General features: G+C 38.0%; 1 protein-coding gene across 1 annotated transcript in view; it reads right to left on the bottom strand.

Annotated features, from left to right (window-relative positions):
• Nucleotides 1-654: 654 nt before the first annotated feature.
• si:dkey-234i14.2 (RNA-binding Raly-like protein) overlaps nucleotides 655-17172 on the bottom strand; it is a 75359-nt gene continuing 58841 nt past the window's right edge. Inside the window, exons 3-7 of the mRNA XM_041791148.1 lie at nucleotides 16854-16904; nucleotides 9950-10119; nucleotides 6948-7061; nucleotides 5683-5840; nucleotides 655-3431 (exon numbers count right to left, since the gene is read on the bottom strand). Coding sequence (XP_041647082.1) covers nucleotides 3393-3431; nucleotides 5683-5840; nucleotides 6948-7061; nucleotides 9950-10119; nucleotides 16854-16904 — 532 coding nt within the window. The 3' untranslated portion in view covers nucleotides 655-3392. The remainder of the gene's footprint in view (nucleotides 3432-5682; nucleotides 5841-6947; nucleotides 7062-9949; nucleotides 10120-16853; nucleotides 16905-17172) is intronic.

The following is a 17172-nucleotide window of genomic DNA, read 5'->3' as shown; positions in this document are numbered from 1 at the left end:
AGTTGTGTTTTTTACCTTTCAAAGTTACATATTATAGCCCTTTCCCAATTTTTGACACAGTCCTCTATGGGTCTGAATGAAATGTCTGTATCATACTTTGATTAAAACATAACATGGATCACCAGGAGGTTTCTGACCCCGTATAAACCAGCCCCAAACAGCCTCTCTCAACAACACTTTGTTTGGTTGTTCTTCCATAAATGCAAATGAGCTCCTTCACCTTGCCCTTCTCTTTTGTGGGGTGTGTCCACAAATACAGCTGCATGCTTCAATGGACAGATCACATGATGGGTAGCTAATATTATGACTGTCATTGTGATGTCGCATTGAGATTCTGAATGGATCGTCGGTTTACGTGCTTTTTGACACATGGGAGGATCACAAACTGACTTATTTCAGTAGCTTCAGCCATCAAAAATTACTCTGTAGAAATAATGTTATGGCTTATAGTAGGTTTTACTTTAATTTTTCATTCTGTTTCATTCTTACCATAACCCTCCTCAAAGTATCTTTAAAATGCCATTAATACCTCAAATGATTTCCCCAGAAGGTCACTTTCTCTGCCCCTTGTTTCCCCTCTATTTTTCCAAAACAAACACACTCCCATGAACAGTATTTATACTCAATATGAAAATACTTTTACTACTGGGACAATGAGCATTTCCATTTGGCTTTTCATAAGAATGCAAACAAAAACATGTAACACCATAGGAATTATAATTATACATTGTTTTTCTTTACAAAAAAACCCAAAAACAAACAAAAACATGAGAAGTGCTAAAGCAAGTTTCAAATCAGACAATTCAACAATTACATAAAAGTTTACAATAATTCACAATATTACACACTGACCTGGGAGTCTGCACATCTTTAAGTGCCAAATACATGGTGGAAGAATATCATGAACTTTAGTGTATTTAAAGCAGTGGGGAAAACACATTTTAATGGAATAACAATTTCATTAGAGTCACTTCAAGCAAAAAAACCTTCAGCAGAAAACAACCTCTTTTTTCTTGATTGATCAACAGGACTCTAAAGTCTCTGAATGCTACGTGATGTTTTATCATATACAAGAAGTGTTTTGGAAAAAAAATCTTTAGTGATCAAATCTGAGTGTTCACTCATTTCCTTTGTTTGGGTCAAAATCAAAGACTGTATATTAAGATGGACATGGAACTGTTGCCTTGGAGTGAAGGAAAAATATCTAAAGCTCCCTCTGCTGACTGGTAGCAGTATAGGTCACAAACCCCAACTCCTCTATGTTGACACATGGGACATGGGCCAAACTACGTATAAAGTACTACAAAATACCTAAAACAGTGTCAAGTCCAAATGACGTAATAATCAGTTTTCAAACACAATGACTGATGTTAATTTTTCTGAGTATTTTGTTTTAATTAGCTATTTGATGCAAAAAAGACCAGATGCACCATCATGATTGACAGCTCTGTTGACATGAGGCTATGTGTAGTGTTGTCAGATGGATTTGAGATTAGAGGAGAAAGACAAGAGAAAACAATGAAAAACATAACAGACAGTCAGTAAGCCTACTATAACTGAGAGTCTCTGCTTCAAACCAGAATTATCTGTTCTCTGAGGCACTGTTGTCAACAGGCAAGATACGCATCTGCTTGGGGCCCCACAGCCAATAAGGGGCCACCAAAGGATTTAGACCACAGCAGTGGCTCTAAATGAGTAATGTTTGTACTGGTAGCGCACTGGTCTAACACAGTCGTTCAACTTTTCCTTGTCGTCCCCCCTTACTGTATCAAAGACCAGCTGAGTCTCTCCAAGACCCACACAAAAACAGAGCAATTATAAATTAGAAAAAAAAAACAAAAAACATCAATGAAATGTTTTTTATTAATAAAATCCTAAGAAAATAGGTCTACATGTGTTTTTTTATTACCAAAAGACCTTTGTATTAAACATTTAATATGTGTATATTATGATTTTAGTTAATATGTGCAAACCCAATTTTGATAACCCTAAAGCAGACAAAGCCTCATGAGATGCTATGATGTTAACTGTTGCATGCAGTATCCCTGTGAAAATGTTTGACAAAGAAAGCCACTGAAGAAACAAATGAGGAGGAATTTTCTGCCTGGGAGTGGAAAAAAAGAGTAAACAGAGGAGGAGGGAAAAAGATCAAATTAACATAATTACTAGTGTTTTTATTTGATGCTATTTTATAAGTTAAATTCAACTAATGTGTGCACTGGCTCTTTTTCAGTAGAGTAAAACTGGCAGAGGTACATAAACCTATTTTATTACACTTCCATTTTTTATTTATTTATTTTTACCAGAATGCATAATAATATTTTCATTTACATTTTTAAGATAATACTTATGTGAGCTTTGGAAATACAGAAAGTTTACAAATTGCAATTTTTGTTGGGGTTAAATAGCATATTACATAATGATGATGTATGCTGGTTGGTAGGGCTCACGGGGAATTTTCTAAGACGTCTTGGCTCTAAATTACATCACCAGTGCAATATGTCAGCACCTGTCATGGAGGTATTTTGGTTTCATTCTACACAATAGATGGAGACAGGGAGGTGTCCATATTAATACACAGTTAAGGTATAGATACAATGACTTCTGCAGAGACTTTTCATTTCTACTGCACATGCACACACTATTTCATTTATTCTCTTAACTACAACAACCTCTAAGCAAGTCGCTCATACGAATCCACTGTCTAGTCAAAGGTCTTTATTAAACATAAATAAATATTTGATAGAGAAGGGTCTATTCTGTAGAGTTTCTGTTTCTGGAGATCCAGCAGACAAAATGCATCTCCTTCTGTACTTCGTCATGACCATACATTAATGATTCCTGTATGGACCATCTGACATTTTGCTTCCTGTTCAGCAGAAGAATTTTAATGTGAACAAGCTAATCTGGTAAGCTGCTTACATAATGTTTTAATCAGAGAAGTCTATTGTCTCATTTGGATTAATATTGCACTATCTGTATTAATACTGGAATATTGGTGCTGTACCAACCTGCTCACACAACAATAGAAGAGCCTGCTCAGGCAGGATTATATTAAAAAAGTTTAATTCACCAGCATGCCTCTAGGTAATCTTCATAATTACTCTCTGGATAAAATCCCTCTGACTCTCTCTGTCACTCTCTTAGTTCATCATAACTTCTTCTAAATGATGTGCATGTGCTCAGTGTGTTGAAGTCACCAGTGTCAGTGTTTCCTCCCTAAAGTATGTTCACAGAAACCAAGCTGCTGAGAAAAGGTCAAATGTATTGTGCATTGTTAAATGTACACTCTGTTGAAGGGGATATGATCCTCTGATATGTGTGTTGGCTCGGTGGTTGTTGTTCTCTTCCTCCATGTTTGGCACTTAATCCACATCTTCTTAATTTTTACTTCATATTTCCTCCTCAGGCTCAGAGCTGTGGTTGCTCATCTGGAACAGACAGACAGACAGTGAAAGACAGGGCATAGTGAGAGAAAATAGAGATGCTTGATTTAAGTGCAACATCAGAATGACTCAGTAAAATGTGATGCATGAGTGTAAATTGATTTCACAGAGCTGTAACATATCCGTGCTCTTTAGAGAAACAGCTTACAATCTTGTTGTACTATTCTAAAACTAGAACAAATTTTTGTTTCATGATAATGAAACTAATTTCAGATTTCTTTCTTATGAGCTGAGTTTTGCCATTTAAAAGTGTTTAAAGGTTGAATATGTAAGTTTTTAAACATCAATACAGTAGATAACTAGAAAAGCACTCAGAGAGCACAGACCTCTGCCATCAGCCCTATCTCCCAATAGTACAGAATCCTTTCAAAAAAATTCCTGGATCCAGACGGTGATCTGGATCAGTACCAAAATCTAATCAGTTCTTCATTATACCATTTGTGGCATTTCCTGAAAATTTAATCAAAATCTGTCTATAACTTTTTGAGTTATGTTGCTAACAAACTAACAAACAAACTAACAAACCTGCCGATTACTTATTAACTCCTTGGTGGAGTTAATAAGGAAAAAAATTTAAAGATTGGTTTTTGGGCATTTTTCCTTTCTATGACAGGACAGCTGAAGACAGGATATACGGGGAGAGACATGCACCAAGCATGCACCAAGACCAGGAATCAATACAGAGACAAAAACAGATATAAAATATGCGGCAAAAAATTTTGATGTTTAAAAGCCCAAAGTGGATATACAGAACATCTATACATTTTTTCAGGTTTTCTTGTGATGTCAAGCAATTAAATTTTTTCTTAAGATTTCAACTAATTTATCCCTTTTTCCTGGATTTCTCAAGATAATTAAAACATTCCACAAGAAGTTGCAAAATTTCTCTGCTGTCTTGGGGAAAAATGAAGGAAATAAACATGTTTATTTCCTGTCTCTTTTGTTCCAGTCATGGTTCACACTGTAACATTTCTCATTAAATACATAGATACACAAGTGGTTAAACAATTTGAAGAATTTGGGTCATGATTTCTTGTAAGGAGGAGCTGGTGGATCCTTATACGTGTCACATTTGCTATCACTGACATGGCTGTGTTTTAATTTGTGATTGGCTATTGCTCCGTTTCACATAACAATTCTTCTAGAGCCTGCTTTGCTGTCCAAGTGCTCACTGCACACAATAATCCTTACTAATAAACTGGCAAATAACCTTTGGAACCATCTGATAATCCGGCCTTTGCTGACTTTGGTTGGAAGGGGGGATTCAGACCGCCAATGGTCATGATTATTGTGTCGTGTGTGGGCTGCTTAAAAAGAGAGTGAAGTCACCTCCCTCATGGTTTGTTGTTCTTAGCTTTGTGTTTACATTTGCATAACAGGGCTTCCTGCTGCTAGTTTTTGATTCACTCAGAGGCTCAAAATTGTATCACATCTGGGTGGTAACTGTTGACTACAGTGGCCTGGAAGCCACAAAAATACAAAATCCTAAACAGTTTACATTTTTACATCATGAGACAAATCAACAGTAGAAAAACATGTTTACAAATGACGAAACAAATTTTAATTTTACAAAAATTTACAAAAAATCCAACATAAAATACAAAGTCTGAAACACTTTTAACAAAAACACTTCTACATTTCATCAAACAAATCTAAAATTTAAAAAACTACATTAGAAATCTAAATTTACATTTCACAAAACAAATTTCCAAAACATAAAATGTCTTGACATGAACTGAGACAAAATTACAAGTTGTAGAACACTTACAACTTCTAAACCAAATTACAATGAACAGTATCTAGCTAAAAGAGAATGTACCAAAAGTTTTTCTAAAGTTTATCTGTCTTTGTAAATTTGTTTCTAGTTTTGGAAATTGTTTCAGGCTTTGTAATTTTGGTTTGCACTTCCAGGCCACCATAGTTGACCTCTGTGGTGACGACAAATGCCACCAAGTATACTTGGCAACAGATCAGACAGTAGAAATTTTAAAACAATTCAGTTGTAGACGGTATTAGAGGTCAGGTGCTGCGCACAATTTTAACACAATATGTAGAATTTAAATACTTTGTGTCAGAAATATGAAGATTTGAACCCTAACTGATCAACAGTACTATGTTCATCTGAAAAGTTGTCCAAGGGTTTAGTAACTCTATTAATGACTAGTTACAGAGTAAAGCCATTAACAACAGTTTAGTCAAGGCCAAAGAACTGAACACAAATTTGTGGTCTGTTTACCGTGTGGTGGTCGTTGTCTGGCTCCCTCAGGTCGGGGCTCTCCCTGTGGATTCGATGACGGGAGCTGGGTGGGGAGAGGGAGGAGAGAGAGTGCTCGGGACTACTGGCAGACAGAGCGTACCCTGAGCCAGCTGGACTGTCCTCTCTCTGTGGAGAACCTACAGCACACAAACACACAAACACACAAGGAGTTAAGTAAATGCGGTTTGTTTGGGCAAAACTCAAGATATAAAAAAGGTCTGACTTTTTGGGCAAATGTAAAATTTCCAAACTGACTTATCACCGGATGACAAACAGAAAAACAAGAACAGGAGTGACAAGATGAAGGACAATTATTGAGGAGCTAGTGAGTGAGGGAGTCGAGCTAGAGAGAGATGGGCTGGGGAGTCAGGTAGAGCTGAAGATAAATTAAAATGAAGATGAAAGCTATCAATTGCCACAAGGTCATTCAAAGTGGATCTAACTCACACATGCACACCTCCCTTAAGGACAGCATGTACATTGTTCAAATTGAAGACAGGACACACTTCTTTTTTATATTCATGGTATTATAATTAAAGGCTCAAGGTTAAATCTTTGTCCGTCTTTTGACACAAAAATTTAAATGTAGCTGAAGATTCAAAAGTAAGTAGATCATGGGCAGCACTATAAAGATGATTTTCACTTTGTTTCAGTCTGTGATTGGTTTAAACAGGATTCCAGTAAAAGTTGTTGCCTTAGGAAGGATAATAAACGTCCTTCATGCTCTGTTTTGTTGCTTTTGTTGGCAGGGGCTGTGACTGTATTGCCCTCAAATATCCACATGAGGGCAGTAGCAGCTCTTCTATTCATTATAAAACGCTTTATACTCTGAGTGCCTGGATTTGGTCCCTTGTTTAAAACTATATCAGTCAGTCAACCACTTTGTTTGTTCAGCATGTTCCATAATTTCCTCCCAGCCATAATAAATCAAAAGACTGGCCACCATGTTGCCTCGACTCAGCTTTTGCAAATGCCCTAAATGGAGGAAATAATTGACATGTCAGGTGAAATAGAAGTGACTCTACCGGTGCAGAGCAGTTCCCAGCCCCCCTCAGTTGTCCCCTCAGCACAGATCCTGAATCCTTTCGATTAGAACTGTGACTGGTGAAGCTAATCAGGCAGAAATCTGATCGAGGCATATTGCTGGAGTCTGCCTTTAAAATGTTTTTGATGTGGATATAGATTATCTATCAATGGTTTGCACTGGGACCCTCCTGCACTGTCTTTGTGAATGAGCATCCTACCTTTGTGGTCATTCCTCTGTGTGTCCATCCTGTCCAGACTGTCGAGCAGCCCATCGATCTGTGTCTTTATCAGAGTCAGCTCCTTTTTAATCACCTGCAACTCCTCCATGCCCACTGCAGGGACACAAAGTCAGAATGTAAAAACATAATCGACAGCATAAAATGTCTTTAGGGAGAGTTTTATAATGATGGATAGGCACAACAAGGAACTGTGCTTGTATTGAAGCCCAGAGATGAAGACTGATTTAGACTAGCTCCACTGTTAGTTTGGTAAACAAGAGAAAGTTAGAAACCTTAGTGAAGCATTAGGACTAACAAAATAATAACAAATTTGCATGGCTTTGTACAGATGTTATAATACAAATTAAAAGTTAACCCTATAACAAGATAACTTGTTGTTTTTCAAAGGTATAAAACAAACTTCGGTATTAAGAACTTAAAAACAGGGTACAGTGACGTCCTCGTTACTGATGTGTCACTCGACAATGAGCCAGTTCAAAAAGGTGGATCATTTATGTGGACGGTGGGATCCAAATTATGTGGGATTCTCTCATAAGCCCTTAGGGCAGGGGTCATCAACCAGTTTTTCCTTGACGGACTCTTTGGGGGACGGATTTTCAAATTTACCATAATTTTGGTCAAATTAATTTTTTTCTAAGACAATATCTTCCTTTCTAAAATGTTTAACTCTTTACCAGTGAGATCAATCCAAACTGCCAGTACTACAACCAGCTACAAGGTGGTAAAGGCAATAGTTTGGCCACATATTTCTTGAGCTGTTTTGGTCTTTGAGGCTAATGTGCAATGTGATGATTGGTGAAGGACATGTACAGGAAACTGTTTTTTTGGTTTGATTCTCAGACAGGGATAATGAACCAGAAAGTTAATGCAGAAAAGTGCTTTAATCAAGAATGGAGTAATGAGTATGTGTTTATCATGTATTATTTTTGCTTATTACGGTCTGATGGGTGAAATTCTGTACGACAGATTAAATTTGAAGTCATTACTGATCATTTTTTTAAAATCTAAATTGTTGTACAGGCTGTTTTCGTAACTGTAGGGATTGAAAAAAAATCCTAACTACCACAACATCTTTTTTCCTCCCTATATTTCTGAACTTAACCATCTTTTGGGGGCCGGATGGGAAGCTGTGGGGGGCCAGATGTTGCCCCCGGGCCGCCACTTGATGATCACTGCCTTAGGGGTTTCTTTTGTTTCACCTGTGTATTTCATATGTACATGTATACCTTTGTCTCAATTTAATCTTCTTTCTTTTGCACAAATAAAAAGACTAAGAACTTTTTTTTTTCTCCACACTGCCCTGCCATGCACTAAGGACATGTGCTAGAAGGCAAGGCCGCCCACAAGGGGAAAACGGGGAAAGCTTTCTAGGACCCAGGCACATTGGGAGGGCCCATGAAGGTTGGCCAAAAACATGGTCCATCTAAGTAACACTGGCAATATTTTAACAAAAATACTACAATTACTAAAAGGCAATGCTAATGTGTGTTTTATTTCAAAAGATACTTGTATAGCCTAAAAAAGTGGCAGACGTGCAGAATTTGGCTTTGAATATATTTAACTGAAGGAAGAGGTTTTTTTCTGAACATAGAAATGTTGCATGGTTTAATTTACTACACAGTGAGGGATTCAACCACAACACCAGTCTTTTAACCATCCCTCCAATCCACATTTTGTATAAAAACAACATTAGACTGAGGCTGAATGATTTGGGAAAAATAATCTAATTGCGATTTTTTTTACCCAGTACTGTGACTGCGATTTAATACACAATTATTTTTATATTTCTTATATTTCTTAATTTCTTCATTGCATGTATTTTCCAACAAAAACAAGCAATAATTCATTCTATACTATAACCAACAAAATATTAGATAAAACTAGGGCTGGACAACTTAAAAAATGTATATCCAATTGTGATGACTCATTTTGCTAATCGGATATGAACTGTTGTATTAAAGGAAATGATAATTTGAATATAATTCTAATATTTAATGAGAAAAACATACAAAAATGAAGAAAATAGGATTTTTTTTGTACACTATTCTAAAAATATGCCACTAGAATGATATGTGCATGCAATTGTGCATGATATGTAATGCATAATGTCTCAGCTGCAAAAAAAGTTCAGGTTAAAGAAATATTGCACCTTCTGTGAATTGAAAATTGCAGCAGGCCATATTGCGATTTAATCTAATCTGCAATTAACTGCCCAGCTCTACATTAGATTATAATCTAAAACAGGGAATTAATATAAAACAGAAACGTAAACCAGATTAGGATGGGACTTTTTGGACCCAGAGACAACATGAGGGTTAAAGGTGAATTCCTTTTTAATTTTTGGGTTTCCCCCACATCCCTCTTCTTGTTAAGCTATACTAACTAAATTTTGCCTGTAGCTTCCTACATTGCAAAATATCCTATCTGAGCAAGTGTATGTGCCTAATTTCTGATAATAAATACTTATTTTCACTTCCTCTGAAATGCACAAACATTTGCTTTGCCCGTCAGCAGACATCTGTGTGTACATTTTTTTATTGCATGCAATTCAGGTCTTATTTTCTGTTTTCTAGTTCAAAATTTGTATTTGGACTTATCAAGTGCATGTGGTTTCTATAGTAATATGTATAAGATGTAGAATTTAGACTAACACACTTGCTTGGATTTAAGTGTTTATTGCAGAGTAGATATGCAGGTGAAACTGATTTTCTCATTCATAAATTGTCATATAAGTCAAACTTTTTGGTCACTATTTTAAACCAGAACTGAAAACCTATGTCATTGAAACAAGACTTTCACTAAGTTAGTTTTACACAGCGTACAATGTGTGTGACAATTTTAAAAGGATGAGAATTTGAAGATGTAAGCACCCTAAATTTTAATTATCTAGCATTACATTTTTAATACAGAGAGGCAAATGATGTAAATCTGCAGCCTCTCGTGTAACATTTTTCTGAAGTAGTGTTTTAAATATTACTTACACTTGGATGTGGATGAACTGGTAGAGTGGGCTCTGGAGCTTTTGGAGTGGGTTCTGTCTCGGCTGCGTCTGTGCCCGGTGGAGTAGGAGGAGGAACGGGATCGCTTGGCCAGACTGGGTCCCAGGGGGAGAGGAGACAAGGAGGCCGGCACACGCTGGTAGTCATACACCCTGGAAATTCAGTCGACAGAGGCTTAAAATAATGTTTCTTTGAACTGTGTTCATGCAGAAAGTTTTCACTTCATTTGTATGCCTCAACATATTGAGGCATATAAACATGAAAAGTTGATTATTATATACTTAGTTTGACCTACACACAGCCTATATTCCCCTGTTTTTGCCATTTTTAGGTTTGTATATTTAGACAACACTTTAAATTTTGGACACTTATTTCTTAAATAAAACAGGGGTAAAACATAAATATATCTGTCTTCATTTACAACAGGACTCAAGAAATGTCTCTTCAGTGCGCATAAGATAAAGACACAGGTATATTGGCAGTAACATTGCAAAATAAAATCAAAGAAAGCCCTTGCTCAAACACACTGAGATATAAAAAGAGAGCAAGTTGGAAAAGCATCTGTTCAAATAACTCTTAGATAAATTTGGATATTTATATTCTATGTTCCTTTGTCTTTTATCTCTTTTTCTTGCTGGGACACACTAACGCCGTTCCTCCCTGTGGACAGCTCCATGTCTCTATCTGTCACAGAATGTAATTGGTTCTGTCAGGGCCAATCAATAGCTCCCCGCCAGGCTCGTAGTGCTGCTGACAGGGGGTGTATCACAGTCAAACTCTATAGTGCTTACTGAAAACACACTGTGTTTGTGCATGTGGGCTTGTTTCGCTAGAAACAGAGGTGATGCTGTGATGGAAGCAGAGAACTCTCAGTGAGACTGATGACCAAGTGAAACACAGCTTCAGGATTGACCAATCATGGGTAAGAAAAGCTGCAGGAAGTAAGGAAACATCCCTAGAAGTCAATAGTTCAAATCATCTGTGGAATCTCGGTCCTCTACTCAGTTTCATAGGGGCTTTTAAAAAACAGAGCAATGCAGGAGCAAAGGTAGGCAGGCTGTAAACAATAGAAACAAGACTGAGCTATTGTTCCCACGGTAGTCAGTGTGAATACTCTGTTTTGAACATGGGCTGAATGACCTATATAGGCAACCCCTCCTCCCCAAAAAACCATGATGAAAAGAACACCAAAAATCACTGATTGAAGAAGTTTCACTACTAAAAAAATATCCCTAAGTCAACCTACAACTAACTTTCGCTCACTATGGTCCAGATCTATTATCAGGTTGAATGATATTGTTATCAACATCACAGGAAAAACTAAGAAAATAGTCGAGTCAGTCTGAGTCGTACAGATGAAACATTATTATCCTGTCAGCTGGTAGAGGACTTTAATTTGGTGCTGAAGCTGTCAAACCTTCAGATTTTACAGTCAAACTGGACTGGAGAAAATTCTGAGTGTGGTGCAGCCTGCACATGATTTCAATCAAATCAGTGAAAAATAACAGTAAAGGTTCTATATAACTGTAGCAGTTGTCAGAGTCAAATTGAAAATAAGTAAAAAACAACCAAAAAAATGTAACAGTAGGAGATGCTTTGCTCAATTGCACCTCAACTGAGCCCAGGGAAGTTAACAGGAGCCTCTACATCAACCAATTCCTATTTGTCAATGAATAATCCTGCAGTTTCCAACCAAAACCTTTCAAGGCAGAGTGACTGCCACCTCCAAAGCAAATGCTACTACCATACTCTACTACTATATGAAGCTTACACACCAAGCAAAGTGTCACAGATTTTTAAAACAGCAGATAGAAGAAAATGTAAGAATTTATGTACTTATCCAAGAAGTACACTTACATCACAATCTACATATAAAACAATCATTTAAGCAGGTAGTGTAGCCCGTATTTGGACAAATACCAGTAAATTGTAACCCGACACGCCAGATGGATTGTTTCACACATCCATCTGGTAAACCTTCCACAGACAGTGTTTGGGAAAGGTCAGAGCCTTTGAAAAAAAACTCAGAGGGTGGTTGGATGAACATTCTGTCTGTCACATCTTTACGGGCCAATCGGAGCAACAAATCACGTGACGTCGTAGCCCCAAACCAAGGATTAAATTCCATAGAGAGCTGAACCATGGCGACTGTAGACATGTCAGTACATGGCTTTTGTTGATTTTGAAAAGAAAACAACTCACTGCTGTTTTTTGGTCCTCTTTAACGAAGACATATCGACAAGTTCTGATCAAACTTGGGCTTTAGCAGCATCCACGATGATGTCTTCCGCCATAATTGCACCGGCCTCCTCTCGCTGTTTGCACACATCATGACTCCGCCGCGCGTGAAAGTACTACCCCTCGATGCTGATTGGTCCTGTCACTTTCTAACCAGGCCAAAACGGTTCAGACGGGAACTTTGCAAGATGGATTTGACACAGAAATGGCAGCATCCATTTGTTTTGCAAGGTTAAGTAAATTGATTGTTCTTCATAAAAATTTGACTAGCCATAGCCATAAATAGCTCATAGCCATGAGCCATAAAAAATAAACACTAAAATCCAAAATGAGGAGGTCCTAGCTTCTTGCCAAAAACAAGAAAATGGACTGTAGTCTGACTTACACAACCTATGCAAATATACACTTATCTCAAGAACAGATTCATGTAGGTACAATCCACTTTTCAACACTCATGCAAAGTTTACAGGTAGCTGAATGCTGCTGACAGTTTTTGTACACCAAAAGTTGTCTCAAAAATATGTCTGCAGTGGAAAAGAAAACCACTGAGACCACTGCATCTTGAACTAAAAACTTTTAACATCTTTGTTTTGTCTAAATTAGTAGCTTTTAAAATAATTGCAGAGAGGAAATGTCCCAATAATTCTGATTAAATTCACAGTTCAGCAGAATTTATGATGCATTATGATGCTATGTTGTGATAATAATCCATCCAAACTGATGCAGACACAATCTGTTTAAACCTGGATCGATGACAGTCTGGTTCCTGAAAAGCTGTGTGGGTATAAAGCTCCTCTGCTGTACATCACCAGCCAACAACAGGGAGACAAGCTGTCAGCTGCAAGGACTTGGACTCTGATAGAAATGTAGATTAACTGATTGAGCTGTTATACGCAGACCAGCTTCCTGAAAATTTTTCTCTGTTTTTCAGTCTTGTTTTATTCTTCTGTCTCTCTCTTACAGTGAAAAACCAACACTGACTGTTTTCCTAGCCTCACACACAGAAAGACATGTGTTTCATATGAGGATGAAGTGTACAAGGCCACCATGAGAGTGTCAGATTAGACGCTTGGAGCATTGTCCATGTGGAGACACAGACACCAAAGACTTGTGGGAGTTTAAAGTCCTTCAGAGCAGTTTGTAGGGGCAGATATACAATGTGTTGTTACACCAGCTTTGAAGTGTCATCTGAGAGAATGGGAGCTCAGACAATGAGAGAGCGAAGACGAGTAAGGATTACAGAAAAGTGTGTGAGTGGATGTGAGAGGGAGTGTTTGTCTCTGTGGATTAGACCCCACACAGAACGCAGCTTTGTCAGCTCAGCCTGTTATCTGTGTGTTGAAGACACTCTTACTTTGCGTTTGCACAGGAAGACAGCTGGAAAAAAAAGTCATTTCTCTCTCTCCCACATATTGATGTGCATGAACAACAAACACACAAGAAAAACACATGCACGCCATCCCACACACACTCACATCCAGAGGGAAACATACATAATTATGCACACATACCCACACAAAAATGCACAAAGCTGTCAGCAGAGCTAGCCACCAGCATGGGGAATGATCATGCACTGTGTTAAAAACAAATTGAAAATCAGTGGTGAGTGTTGCCCCCTGAGCAAACATGGAAAAATGCAGAGCAAGGAAAACCAGCAAAAAATAAAAACAGATGACAGTTAATACTCGGAGCAACAGAGCATCGACATGTGCAAGAAAGCTAATGAAATGAGGTGTTTATTCTGCATATTTACTGTACGTATGTGTGAGTTGGAGTGAGTGCCGTGTATGTAACTGCATTCTGTTATTCAGATATGCTGAGTGGGGAGTTTATGAGTGTATCCTGGGGGATGTATGAAAGTCCCTTCGCAATTTCAGTGGTGGACCAATAATACAGACCAACAGTCAACCATATAGTTCAATCACAACTTTTAAAGGGTATTAAACAACACTATGGTTTATTACAAATCTGCTCAGGAACTGCAAAATATCTTAAAGGATATACATGGACCAAAAAGAAACCTGTTTCAGTAAACCATAAGTGCTGATTTTAACTAAATTGTTCTTGACAAGAGGACCCGTTTTTCATTGGTGAAACACAACAATGTGTCATCCAAAAAAGAGAGAGTCCTGGGCACAGATGGCTTGGTGGTTAGGTGTGCCCGTGCACAGTGGTGGCCTGGGTTCGAGTATGACCTGTGGCTCTCTCAATGCATGTCATCACCAACTCTCTCATCCCTGTTTCTGGCTCTAACCAAAAAAACAAACAAATAAACAAACAAAAAAAAAACGGAGTCCAGCTGAAAGGAGGCATATCAGGGTGACCGTTCACCCTGCTTTAACCAGGACCGTCCTGTTTTGAAGCTCTCTGTCCAATGTCCTGACAAAAATCTATAACATTCCAAAATGGCTTGGTTTTGTACAACCTCTGTCCTGATTTCAGCAAAGTGAAACACAAATAATAAATCATGCCTGCACACTTGGTTTGTGTTTGTCTGCATATGTCAATCAATGTTGTCGCCAAAGCTGTTGCTATTATGGAAAAACACAAAGAACGTGCTGCATGTTAAAGCTCACTATGATTTATCTGTATATGTGCCAATCTATCTTGGCATGCTGCTGCTGCTTAGCTAGTTCAGCTCACCATACTGACGGGACCTGCTCTATAACGTCAGCTAGCCAGTTTATGGTGACAAAAAATAAGTAAGCATTTTGTAAAGAGCTCCGGGGTAGGTTGAAGATTCTGCGTTTGGGGACTGTGAAGTTAAAGCAGCTGCAATATATTTTCAGGCCTAATTTGTTTTGGTTGGAAAAAAAAATACATTCTTCAAATAAAGATTTGGGTGGCCTTTGGAGAAATTCTTTTTCAACTTTTAATCTACTTTCCAAGAGTGCACTGATTTAAAATCACATTGTACCATGAGCTTATACTTGTAGGTTTGGGATAAAATAAGTGACCCTAAAGGACTGAAAATATGGTCAACCTAGCATATCATCATCTGCCATAGAGGAGTAGGAGACATACTTTCATCAATAAATGAATCCCTGTACATGTGGACCTGTGCATGCTGAAATAGCATATTTACCCTGACACTTTTAATTTATATTTTATAGAAAAGGTAAATTCTCACCGACACCCTCTGTGATTTTCCAGAGGTCTCCAGGTAAAACTAATTCCATGTCAATAGATTTTTATCTGGATCATATAATGGATCCAGGATTTGAAATATAACTTCATTTAATTATTCTAAACTATGAGCTGCCATGCCACTGTGTCAAGTGATTGCTCATGAAACACAAACTTTTCCTGCCATTGCAGCTTCTCAATAAAAGCTTTAAGCTGGCTAAACTCAGGATGACCTGAGACTAATTACGGGAAATACATGTTTAAGTACTAGAACATTACTGCTTATCAAACTGCACCCAGGCTATGGACAAAACAGCAGACCTTTTCCTTGTTTTGATGGTGGATTGTTTTGAAATATGTTAAGAGGGAGTTTTATTTAGTCTGTAGTGAAATAAAAAGAAGCTGTTAGTATTCTGGTTGCAACAGTCAGAAAAAACCTGGGACATTGCTTGGGTCAGCACAAGCTGGGACCGGTCTCTCAAAATGGGGACTGTCCCCTAGAAATCAGGGATGCCTTGTCCCCCTACCATATAAAGAAAGTTGATTTAGCATTAGCTAACATTTACAAATGCTACATTAAAAAAAAGACTTTTACTGAAAGGTGTAAAAACTTATCTAGTGTCAAAATTATCCCACAATAAAGTTACAGATGCCAAAAGTTAAAAAAATAAAGCTCATGAGAATGGTGCTGACTACATTAAAAAAATACCAACCAGCTAACCTTGCAAACATGGTACCCCTTGCTCTGGCAGTGCGCGTAGTTGCTTTTTGTTTGTTGTGTTAACAGTAGATTCATCAAAATTAAGCTTCTCTTCTCTCTCCGGTCAAAAATTGAGCTGCTCTTAGCAGTCTTTGAGTTGACTTCCAACCAGTAGCCATTCGATGTATGTCATCTCCTATTTATTCCCTCACACATTTTCTGCCTTTCTTGAGTTGCACCTCCAGGCAAAAAGGCCAAAAATGATCTTCAACATATTTGTGTTTTCTCTCCACATCGTCTCTGCTGTAGTTATTATTAATTAAGTTAATGTAGGATCATTTATTGTTACAAGGACTCTGGCCTATGCAGGATTCAACTACTGGGCTAAACCAGTGACTGAATGATGTCCTATCTTGGGGAAATTTCATGCTGGGAGGGACTGTGTATGAAAAAAAAACATTTCAGGGGCAACCTGTCCAGAAATATTTAAGTGCATATAAGAAGTGCATATAAGAAAACAGCTTAAGAACGCAGCTCTCGTGGTACATAGAGAGCACATACATTTGACGTTGGGTCTGTTGCATCAATGTGTCTGTGTGCAGGTTAGATGTGTGAGTGTGTGGGGCTGCTGAAAAGTAACAGGCAACATTGTAAGCAAAGGCAAGATGAGTGACAGCTGTGTGGCAGGCAGTGATGCGTTGCAAAGACTCCTGGGGACCGCAAGGATTAGGAACCCACTTTAACCTTCTTTCTTGAGCCTCCAGTGACACCTAGACAAGCAATAAGGTGTGAGAGCTGCCATGTGTAGCTTTGCGACAGTACCTGTCATAGTAGTCCTCATTGTAGCTGTCATAGTCCAAGTCCAACTCCAATCTGCAGAAAGAAAGACAGAAGGAGGTGAGTGAAGCAATGAAACAATGCAATTTTATGTAACAGAGAGTAAGTTTAGTTTGTGAATCAGTGTGTAAATGTGCGTGTGTCCCAGAGTTTTACAGTCCAATAATTTCATTTAGATAACACAGCATCATGATCTCCACTCATCTAGAAAAAGACATGGATTTGTTCAGCTGCAACATCCACAGTGGAAAATCCATAGAAATAGTCCCCTGCTTTAATTGTACCCCTCACTGAACAGCACCAT

This window comes from Cheilinus undulatus, linkage group 1 (assembly GCF_018320785.1).
Source record: "Cheilinus undulatus linkage group 1, ASM1832078v1, whole genome shotgun sequence".
Taxonomy (NCBI): domain Eukaryota; kingdom Metazoa; phylum Chordata; class Actinopteri; order Labriformes; family Labridae; genus Cheilinus; species Cheilinus undulatus.
Note: the sequence above shows the minus strand (reverse complement) of the source record. Positions and strands in the feature narration are given on the sequence as shown.